Here is an 11236-nt window from a genome sequence, read left to right on the forward strand (position 1 = left end):
AAAACTACCCGAAATATGCACGAAATCGCTGCGCCATCTTTTACGTATGTAAGGCACGGCCCAACCTGCCTAGCTTTTGTGCGAAGAAGAGACCCGTATGGGGCTAGAAACGTCATAAACTCTGTTTTTCTTTCAAGCTTTGGCGACTGTTTGTTTGCTGTCAAGAAGAAAATGTACACCCCTCGCCAGACGGTGTTCCGTCGAACCCTGGACTAAGTTATGCACCTCGCATCAGGTACACGTCCTCACCAGCCTAACGCTTATTCCGTGTCTAGGTCTTGACCGTAACAGATTCAAAGAGCAAGGAGGCCTTGGCAAGGCGCTCTCTAACGCCACCGCATAAATCCGCTTACTCCTTCGGAATCGCCACACGAAAGCTGCTAGGTTGGCTCTTCGTTTCATTTGAACTCGGCAAACAAGCGGCTTCTGTTTCCTCAACTGACACGCGCGCACCGATAGCAAACAGATGCGTCAAATTACGCCATCACCTCTGATCCTATTTCGAGCTCTCCTTGACCTCGTCAAGCGGGAAGGTCATGAAATTTGTAGTAGCGCTTGGAAGACGTCCAAAAAAAGAACGCTGGCGTCTTCGCTCGCAACGCTTGTTGCTGGTTTCGTAAGTAGCTGCCCTCAGCGGAATCGGAGAGATATAAAAGCGTGCCCATATCCAGGCAGCCCGGACTATCCTGAGCCAAGCACAGCCTTCTGCTGCAGCGGACACAGGAATACTAGATTGCAGTATACCTCACATTTAAGGTAAGAAGCCCGGTGTGGTTTGCCTAGCATTTCGAATAGGACGGCCGCCTACAACAACGAGCCTAACGTCAGCTGTGTTTAGCGTCATCTTTAACGTACCCAGCCTTTCTTGTTTCTCCGCGTTCTTTTTTTTCGTTTCCTTTTTGCTATAGGCGCATTTATCGGATAAGTACTCCTCTGAAATTTGCTAAATTGAAAATCGCTGAAATAACTGTCTCGCAAGCTGCCAAAGCATTAAGGAATGCAGTTGTCAATATTCTTGGTTACCCTATTTCGAATGGCCGCATAGAATGAAAACGGCAAACAAAAATAAAGCGTTTAGGCGAAAGACAGCGCGATAAGTACTTAATTTTTCCCATCCGTCTCTGTAACGTTATATTTAGGTTATCGGGACCACAATGTGGACCACAAGGACCGCAAGGACCACAATGTGGTCTGCAGTATGTACTAAATAAATAACTAAATAAACGACAAAGATAAATTGAAAGATGAAACTGTTCATTGCAGGTTCAGGATGAACGCTGCCCTGGTCGCACTCTTGTTCATCGCAGTGGCGATTCTCAGGTGAGTGACATGCATGCGCGTAGAATGACGTGTTATTTCGCAATAATGCGCGATTTCTCCGAAGTGTTGCAGTCTCTGTTTATTATGTTTATCACGCCTATTCGAATTCGAGAAAGAAAAGAAAATGATCACACGAATCGTAACGAAGCGCGGACTTGTCCATAAAGGGGTCAGAAGAGGCACCCTGCTTCGCATGTAAGGCTTCGATAATGTGACATTTTCGGACTCCCCACCTCCACGCGCAGGCCGAATCGCGGTTCCGGTTAGGCGAATTTCGCATCCCTTAAATTTGTAAATTTGTATTTGATCGCTCCTCTAGTTTAACACTTAAAAGAAAACAATCTTTCCAAGAAAGGTGGTTGCACAAAAATTGGAGAACCTCACAATTCTTCACGCTATATATGCAAGCAACTGCAATCCGATAGCACTATCCGGATTGACGTATCGAAGCCTTCGATTACATGGCATCCAGGATTGTGCCGCCTTACAAACCGCATCAAAACCTTTGCAAAAAAATAGAGGGACATAACAGTTTTAAAGAACTACTCGAGGTCGAAGACGCTCAGGTCCGCTCACGAATGCCTTTCATAACAATGCCTCCGGGATTGGTTCCGTTTGTTCTGTGTCGTAACGAACAAAGAACGCCTTATGATGGCATCGCATATTTAAAAAGTATGTCCACAGAATGATATGAAATGACCAGGATGTCTTGACGTTTCATGACTTTTCTTACGTCATTTCTCTTGCGTGCAACCCGCAGCGTCACGGCTACGTCTATTCCGAACTGCGCCGGGGTCACGTGCACTCCAGAGAGTTGCCCACCCGTGGAGTGCGCCTGTGGAACGTACAAGGACTACTGCGGTTGCTGCGACATCTGCTACAAGGTGCGATGCCTTCAATAAACTGACTTCACTGCGTTTCAGAGCGCATGCGCATCAGCACCGCTGACGTCACGAGCACAATCTCCGCTTTTCGGATTCAGGGTAACCTTGAGCAACATATGGAGGCTAGCTGCACTGCGAATTTTTGCCAGCAGGTTATCTCTTTTTTTTTTTTTTTTTTAGGTGTAGGGTGGCGTTAACGTCTCTTCGACCGCGCTTCCTGGACTGTCGATTTCATTTTTTTTTTTCAACTTGCATATCAAGCGATAAGCCAGGTCGTCAAGGTAAAATAAGAAGCAACAAAGTTGAATTCTGTGATGAAAGTACGTGTTAAGGACCCCAGTTGCCGCTGAGTCCGCTGAGGATCACAAACACCGGCATTCTTTGCTGCAGTGGTGTGGTTGTTAAACTCTTGGCGATATCTGTCGCGATATCCGTCTGACATGATTGATAAATACAAGCAGGTAAAAGGCAATCAAAGCGATTGTGAAAAACAGCAAACAGTCGCAAGCTGCTATGAGAGACTTCTACATGCTTGTCAGAAACGAGTGCTTCCAAGGACTCCGCTCACCTTCGTCTGGAGCTTGAAACAAGAAATTGCCGCCCCCTACCGCTCTATAGTACACGCGATTTGTCTGTGCTTCTCTCTCTCTCTCTTACCCTTCCGCTCTCTTTCTGTTTTTATCCCTCTACTCCTTTGTCTCGTACAGGGTAGCCAGCCGGAACTACGTCTCATTAACCTGCCTGCCTTTCTATGCATCCTTTCATTCTCTTGAAACAAGAAAGGTTACGCCATTGTGCCGTATAGACAACATAGTTAATCGAATAGTTTTATTTATTTATTTATTTATTTATTTATTTATTTAGATGCCTACATTATCCTGATCACATTGCAGAGGTGTTAAAATGAACTTTAGCGAAATTCGGTGCAACGAAGGCACATTGTAAACAAATGTGGTCAAATGAATTTGCAATTTTCTCTAAGACAACCACTGCTTTAATAGAGATATTAAGGACCTGTATGCTGTAAATGTAGAACTTTGTTTTACACTCGTTTGTTTTTGCATTTTCACGTGCATCATGCCACTACTGACCAATGAAGAAAAAAGGCTAACAAACAACACTAGGCGTATGGGGGAACGCGGGAGGGGGAGTGAGCTTAGCCTTTAGATGGCGAGAAACGTCGGAATGGCACCGACAACAGGACACATTGTTACGCGGAATTTGCTCGAGCTTTTCGCCCATGCACTGTGCCTGGTTATTTGCCCGCAGTGCCCCGGTGAACAGTGCAACTCGTGGATCTTGGACCAGTGCACCGAAGGCCACCGTTGCGTTCTGGAGGACCCTTCCAAACGCTTCGAGCTCGGCGGAAAAGGACACTGCACGCCCGAGGGCAACACGGGGACCTCACAGACTTCGTAATTTTGTCGCGTGTAAGGGTTACCTAAATGTTCTTTGACCCCCCGGCTTAGAGAGAGCGAAAGAAAAAAAAGAAGAAAGCAGAAGGCGAGGACAGGCTAAATTGCTAAGAGTCATGTTGTGCCCACGGTGTGCAATGGGATTAGTATGGAAAAGACCCCGGGACAGTTCACCCCTTTAAAGAAAGCCCACTATCGGAACGGGGGAAACATGTGCTCATTTGTTTGGTAATCGGTCTTGCTTCAGTATCACTGAGTTTCGCGAGCTAAATCGTTAAACAAGAAAACATTAAAAATTCAGAAATATAAACATCGGGAGGAACCAGCGAACGGACAGCACAGCCCAATCGAAAAATACGGCACAATCTCTCGGTTCGTGTGGTACGTTCGCTAGTTCGCGGTTGTGACGGCAAAGTTTTGGCGCGCGAGACAACGATGCAAGAGCCAGAGACAAGAGGCAGCCTCACCTGCGAAACTTCAGAAGTGGCGGCCTCTGATGTCACGTATTCCAACAATGACCTGACAAGGTCACCAAGTGTTCAAAAACAAAGGGAACTGTGTTGCTTTTAAAAATAAAACAATAAAACTTGCAATTCCTGTGGTCTTCTTGTAAAAAAAAAAAAAAAAAAGGAATGACTGCTGCTCTGATTCTGGCTACTCCTTAAAGTATTGTACTGCCGGAACCAGCGGGCGCTATGTAACTGATGCCATGCAAGTGTGCACACTGGCATGAAACTATAAGCAGGAATATGAAATACACAACATAAGTTCACTGTAATACAAGCAACATCGCGCAACGACAAGAATTAACGACCTATAGTGCGTTTGAGCGGATAACGAAGCCCAACAAGCAACTAGCGTTTATTCTCTTCCACTGCCTCAGAGCGCAGCGACCACACCCAACGCCTCCTGAACGCAGCAACGCGAAACCATCACCTGTATCCACAGATTCCAAGAACACGCCTCCAAAGTGTAGAGGCCGATTCCCGTGTCAGCGCCACATTGGCGTATATAGTCCAATATCAGTGTCTGTGCAATACCGTACAAACCCGTCGTGATTGGTACGCATCATACTTAAGTATGATGCGTAATAATAGTTTAAGGTGCTGATACATGAACCGGTTTCTGATGCTCCAGAATGTGCTTCACCTGATTACGGTTCGTATCTGTGTGTGCATAATGGTGCTGAAGCAGCCTTCCTTTTGTGAGGAGCGTGAGGCACATCCCAGAGACAGTGGAATACGGGTGCATGGGCCAATCGTGCGTTGTCAAAGCAATTCATGTTACATCGCAGAATTCATACTTCCTCCTTCCCATGTGTGAAAATTGATTGATTGATTGATTGATTGATTGATTGATTGATTGATTGATTGATTGATTGATTGATTGATTGATTGATTGATTGATTGATTGATTGATTGATTGATTGATTGATTGATTGATTGATTGCAGGAAATAGATTCTGTGCATCGCTGCGATGCCTTAAAGGAACACTAATGAGAAATAATATATCAATTTATGCTCATAAGGTGTTCTTTAAAGGTTCTGTTGTTGATTTCACCGTAGTAGGTTGATTATTGAAGCAGGAAATAAAGGACGAAGTTTCATTTTTGTTTTTATTTCGCCCTGAGATCTGAACGCCGGCACTTTAGTGTGACGTCATCAATATTAAAGTATATTTTCACATTTTGGCCACGTTGGTTCAGTAGACGTTCCCGAAATTTTGTCGTGTTGCGTCCTTGGTTCGTTGGAAACTTAACATAGTCCATCGATCCTGACCAATAAAACATTAACTAGGGCAGGGCATAGGCCTTTAAGATCCATGACGCCATGGCGTGCTGATGTGAGATATTAAAGGCGGCGTCGCCCAGCTGTTGTCTTTCTTTTTACGCCTATATTCTCCCTTACGAAGCGCCTTCTCGCGGAAAAACAGATATTAACAGATTAACAGCGCGATTGCCGACGAATGCAAGACGACCCGCCCAAACCGGCGCGCTCCTTCGTGAAAGTGGTGTTTTTGGTATCATCATCATCATCATCATCATCAGCCTAGTTACGCCCACTGCAGGGCAAAGGCCTCTCCCATACTTCTCCAGCTACCCCGGTCATGTACTAATTGTGGCCATGTTGTCCCTGCAAACGTCTTAATGTCATCCGCCCACCTAACTTTCTGCCGCCCCCTACTACGCTTCCCTTCCCTTGGAATCCAGTCCGTAACCCTTAATGACCATCGGTTATCTTCCCTCCTCATTACATGGTTTTTGGTATAGGTTGCGTGCAAATCCACGCTCCAGTGGTGCCGCCCTGTGGGTAACAGATGCACATCTCAAAGGCCATGCTTTTCCTGGCTGAATGCGGCGGAAGCGATTGCCAGAGCCGGAGACACGTCATAGACGTCGGGTTCTAGACACCACCAATTGAAGAAGAGTAATCGACTAATCAAGGCGAAATCATTTTCCTGTTTAGTGTCCCTTTCAAAAAAGTCAGGCTAGATAACGTTTTGTGAATACTGGCTGAACTTCATTGTGGGTCTCGTCATCCTTGCTTCCTTTGTTCGTGCGATCTATCATCACAAAATTTCATTTTTGCACCACCGTCATCTCTTCCCATGAGAGATCAACCAGTCTATACGCTAAAGGACTGCCATGCACATTATCATGGCAAACACGTTTGCACCACCTCTACCCCCGCCTCGCACCACGATCCTCCCAATAACGTCACCATCCCAATTCCGCCAACACAAACACTCTTTTTTTCGAGTGAAGGAAGCGCTTTATGATAGTTTTGGGTTGAGAGTTGCTCATCAAGACAATAGTTTGCGGTTTGCTATGCTGCACTGAATTGGGGCATATAGTGGTTTTAAAGAGGATATACAGAGAGATATATATAAGAAGAAAAAAACGAGAAAAGCATTGAAGGACCTTTCCCTTGTCAGCATTTACATAAGCCAGTCGATCGCAAGAACCATATTAACGCTTGTATGGCCTACTGATATTGGGATAAGTCCCGTTGATGCTGTGTAATTCTCTTTCTTTTGACAGAGGTCGGTCGTCCAACAGGTTGAACACGATGGAAAGTGATCGTTATTGAACAACTGACACTGGCCCAGAATATCAGATATTGTTTGTTCGTCACCGCAGCGGTCATAAGCTGCAGTGTCTGCCATCCCTAGACAGAATGGGCAGCCAATGGTAAACCAACCATAGCCTACACAAAAGGGTTTTTTTTCTGAACAGCTTTGATGAAAACAGAAGGCAGGATCATAATAAGTTATGGGGTTTTACGTGATAAAACCACCATCTGATTATGAGGCACGCCGTAGTGCGGGACTCCGGAATAATATGGACCACCTTGGGTTCTTTAACGTGCACCTAAATCTACGTAAGTACACGGGTGTTTTCGCATTTCGCCCACATCGAAACGCGGCCGTAGCCGGGATTCGGCCCCGCGACCTCGTGCTCAATAGCCCGACATTATAGCCACTAAGCAACCACGACGGGTAAGATAGGATAGCTAGGATCCAGGGAATATAGCGGGGCATGCCTAAAGCGCGGTACATTCCATTCAGATCTTCCATTCATATCTCCCAAGGGCGATAAAATCGCAGCTGCATGCCCTATGTTCAATGTGCGAGTGAAAGGGTGCACGGGTGTGCCGACGATGGCCGCGCGCGCAAGGGAGGAGAGCGGGCGGGGAGGGAACGCACCGTCTTCCGTCGCGCGCAAGGCAACGAGACGAGAGAGGGGGTGGGGGTGTTCTACTCCGGCGTTCACTTCTTATGGAGCGGCCACGCGCGCCCTATCTTGAAAGCGATCTACGATGCATTGGACAGAGCACGCCGAGTGCATCGTGTGCTGTGTTCTCGCCGCTTATTTCACGTTAAAGTGAGAGGCAGCATGAAGGTCAATGCGCTCGCTCCTGCTGCCGCACTTTCTCACTCCAGCGTTTTAACAGCGATTTTGCGTGGTCATACAATGAGGTGCGTTCGTGTTTGGTAGCGCGCGCGTGTCACTATACTTGCTAATTTAGCCAGTAATCGTATGTTTGCCAGCTTATACTGCCGCTAAAACTTCTATCCTTACTTCGTATAGCTGTCTACTAATTTGCTGTCGCAATCGATGCTTAGCCTTTCGGGCGAAACTGCTACTGCTTTAAAAACTTCCTCCCTGCAGGAAAACGACGCCACGGAGTGCGGTACTTCTCAGCGCAGGCTGATTCCTTATCAGGTGACCTCCAGCGGGCCCTCTGTGAAAACTGCTACAGTTCGCTGCTGCGTGCGCCACAGGCCCTGCATCAGAGATAGCACAGACCGAACGTGAAGCGTTGACGGTTTCAGTCTTTCTTCCCTGAAGCACTTGAAAGGAGCTTCCATAGAAGCTACATCACGTCTGCTTATCCGGAGAAAAGCAGACGTAACTTCTATTTTCGCTGAATCAGTCCCGCAGTTGCTGATATATATAGCGTGTCGCTGCAGCTAAATTTGACCCAGCTGTTAAACGAAAAAAAAAGATTAATAGCACATGGTGCAAGGCGATCACGTTTCACCAGTATAAGCTGCATCTGGGAGGAGACGCGTTTTGTTTTTCTATGCTTTGAATTTAAGGCTGCGACAGAAATACGCCCTTTAGGAGCGCACATGCTGAAGACATCCTCAAAAAAGCGTCCTGCTCGCTTAACTAGAAATATATCGAAATACTGTATCACCACATTCCAGTCAGTGCCCTGCGGCCCATACGAGCACGGGTAAAGAAACCACGTAGAGATGAAAAAGTGGTGTGTCGTGTGCTTTCTTTCCCGCCTTACATGTGAGTGTTTTTCTGCTAGAAATCCTTTTTCCACTGAAACAATCTAACGCGCGTCAAGAATATGTTTGCGAGGAGCATACCCGGACATGTGACGCTGAAAATGTCATTTCTTAAGAACTGCCGCTTGCTATCTTGCTCTCAGTACATGATAAATTACAAACTGCAATCTGTTATGACAGTAACCAGCCGGTTATGGCAAAAATTTGGTGGTACTATCTTCTCAAATAAAGTGTGAGGCTCTTTCTACCTCCATTGGCTTTTGAGGGCGATTAACGCACAAAGGAGCCCCGACCACCTGCACTTGCGGCAAACCGGGAGGAAGACCAAGACTAGCGAGTAATTGCAACAGTGAAATCGTTTGTTAATGATATTACTGACGAGCATGCAGACGCCAGCAGCTCGCAGTTGACTACAAGTACTGGATGCTGTCAATATAGTACTTGCAAGCCTTCAGTAGCAGCTGGAATGGCTTCTTCACCGCCATGTTTACAAAAAGATGCCAAAGAGACTTCCACTTTTCAATGGAATATATGTGGCATGAAGTCCCGAATTGCAGAGACACTGCACAGCAGGTCACCGTCTAGAACAAGAAACATATCACAACAGACGCCTGCGCCAAAGGCAGCCAGAGCGCTAGCTTGCTTCCTGCCGTCCACGGGCCTGGGAGACAGACTGCAATATTGACGCGTGGTGCTTCAGTTTCGTTCACCGATTCCTGTTTATACATTCTTCTTTCTCGCTTCCTGTCTCTTTACATTCACTTTTCCCCCGTGCAGGGTAGCAAACCATACTTTATCTTGTTAACCTCCCTGCCTTTCCCATATTTCTCTTTCTCTATAGGTGACATAGCCACTTCATTTCTTACGTTGGTGTGAAAATATGACACCCAGGAGCGAGGAATATCAAGGCGCGTCCGTGTTTCGGCGCCTTAAGCAGAAGTTATAACTGCAAGTCCGAAAAAATGTCTTGTTTGTCGTACTTGATTCGCGCAGCTAAATAATCTGCTCTTTCTAGCTTGAAATTGAAAATAAGTTCAAATACTATATTTTAGAACTGTCTTATATATGAGCGAAAGGAAAAAAACAAAAAGGTCGAGCTCCCTTGCGATAGTGACAGCGAAAGACGGCTTCTCTAGGGGCCAGGACTAAATTAGAAACGCGCTCGCACGAAATATAACTGACAGAACAGACGCATCTAACGTCTAGCATGCAAGGTTCATGTGCGGGTTGCCAGATGCCACGTCTCCGGTTGGTTTCTCGCAAGAAACTACAGCAGTTCTCACCGACAACCAGTTGGACAACTGCTGGTAAACAGCAGTCTACTTACTACGGAGCTTAGCTGAAGATTGCAGAGCTGTAATTTGATTTTACAAAGTCGACAGATGTCGACTATAAAGCTATTTGGGCATGTTGACATACCATTGGCACCGATTACGTATGTCACATAATGTACAAGAACACAAGGAAGTGTGTGTATCGCTTGTCTCTTCCTCGTGTCCTCGTTCGTGACGTGCCACGTCATCTGTACCATTGACTAGGGGTGGAGCTTGCATATATATTGGCGGGGCCAAACTAAAGAAAACACGCACGCAATGACATATATGGAATAGACGAGATCCAGAGCTGGTGCCTTCTATTTCGTTTCCTTTCTTGGCGTGCTTCATTCACTTTAGCGCTGCCGATACGAATACAGGCTCAAACAACCAACAAGCCAGCCTATCCATTTCGTCAGTGGTCCACCGATAGTTGCTCCTATAATTAAGGAACACCAGGCGCCGTGTTTGGGAAGATAAGAGGAAACTTTATTTGAGAAAGGCTGGCCTGCGGTTAAAGGAATTTGGCTCTCTGCTCCGCTATAAGAGGCAAGTGGCAGAAGAGGGGCACGCGAGGGGTGACAACGGGGACAGGTAGTGTGTGAGTACGTTGCCACTTGTTCGTTGTTATACTTTGTTTGCTTCAGTTACTAGCCTGTCAACAGTATTATCAGGCTTTAACATCACGCTTGAACATCGCGATTTTAACGCGACAGCGTTAAGGAGCTCGTGTCGCAGAAAAGCCGGTGTCGTCGGTGTCGGCGTCAGTGGCGTTGGCCGTGAGCGATAAATACCAGAAGGCACGTCATAAATAAAAAACATCTTGCAAGATGGGCTGGTGGGAATCGAACCAGGGTCTCCCGAGTGTGAAACGGAGACGCTACCACTCAGCCACGAGTTTTTTTTCGACAACACGACGGTCACGACACATAAAAAGAGCAGATTTTTCAGCTGCGCGAAGTACGACAAAGAAGACATTTTTCGAACTTTCGACAAATTTTTTGCACTTGCAGCTATAGCTTCTGCTTAACGCACCGAGACACGGACGCGCCTTTGATATTGCTCACTCCTTAGTGTCAGATTTTCGCACCAATGTAAGAAATAAAGTGGCTATCTCACCTATAGAGAATGAAAACGATGGGAAAGGCAGGGAGGTTAACTAGTTAAAGTACGGCTTGCTACCCTCCACGGGGTGAAAAGTGCATGTAAAGAGACGTCGTAGCATGAGGGCTCCGGACTAATTTTGACCGCCTGGCGTTTCTATTAACGCGCACGCAGACCGCACGAGCGTGTTCTTGAACTTCGTCTTAATAGGAATGGGGCCGTCGACGTAGGGAAAAGAGCTCGCGACCTCGCGCCCGGCTGTGGAACGCCATATCCAGGCGTGGATTACGAATGCCGAAAAAAATAATTCTCGAGTAAACGCGAGCTCCACTGACTGCTCTTGAACGTACGACGAGGCAGGTACGCAAGTAGGGCGCAGGCTCAAGCAGCGTCATT

General features: G+C 46.6%; 2 protein-coding genes across 2 annotated transcripts in view; one reads left to right on the plus strand and one right to left on the minus strand.

The window, feature by feature from the left end:
• The window catches only part of LOC126525596 (lysosomal alpha-mannosidase-like), a 141403-nt gene that overhangs the window by 80741 nt on the left and 49426 nt on the right, over positions 1–11236 (minus strand). The gene's annotated exons all lie outside the window — the stretch shown is intronic.
• On the plus strand, positions 638–4212 carry LOC140213006 (8.6 kDa transglutaminase substrate-like). The gene is made up of 4 exons (XM_072284155.1): positions 638–756; positions 1264–1320; positions 2081–2204; positions 3474–4212. Exons 2-4 carry the CDS (start codon positions 1271–1273, stop codon positions 3621–3623), a joined length of 324 nt encoding a protein of 107 aa, XP_072140256.1. The 5' UTR covers positions 638–756; positions 1264–1270; the 3' UTR covers positions 3624–4212.

The sequence above is a fragment of the Dermacentor andersoni genome, chromosome 8 (assembly GCF_023375885.2).
Source record: "Dermacentor andersoni chromosome 8, qqDerAnde1_hic_scaffold, whole genome shotgun sequence".
Classification (NCBI taxonomy): Eukaryota; Metazoa; Arthropoda; class Arachnida; order Ixodida; family Ixodidae; genus Dermacentor; species Dermacentor andersoni.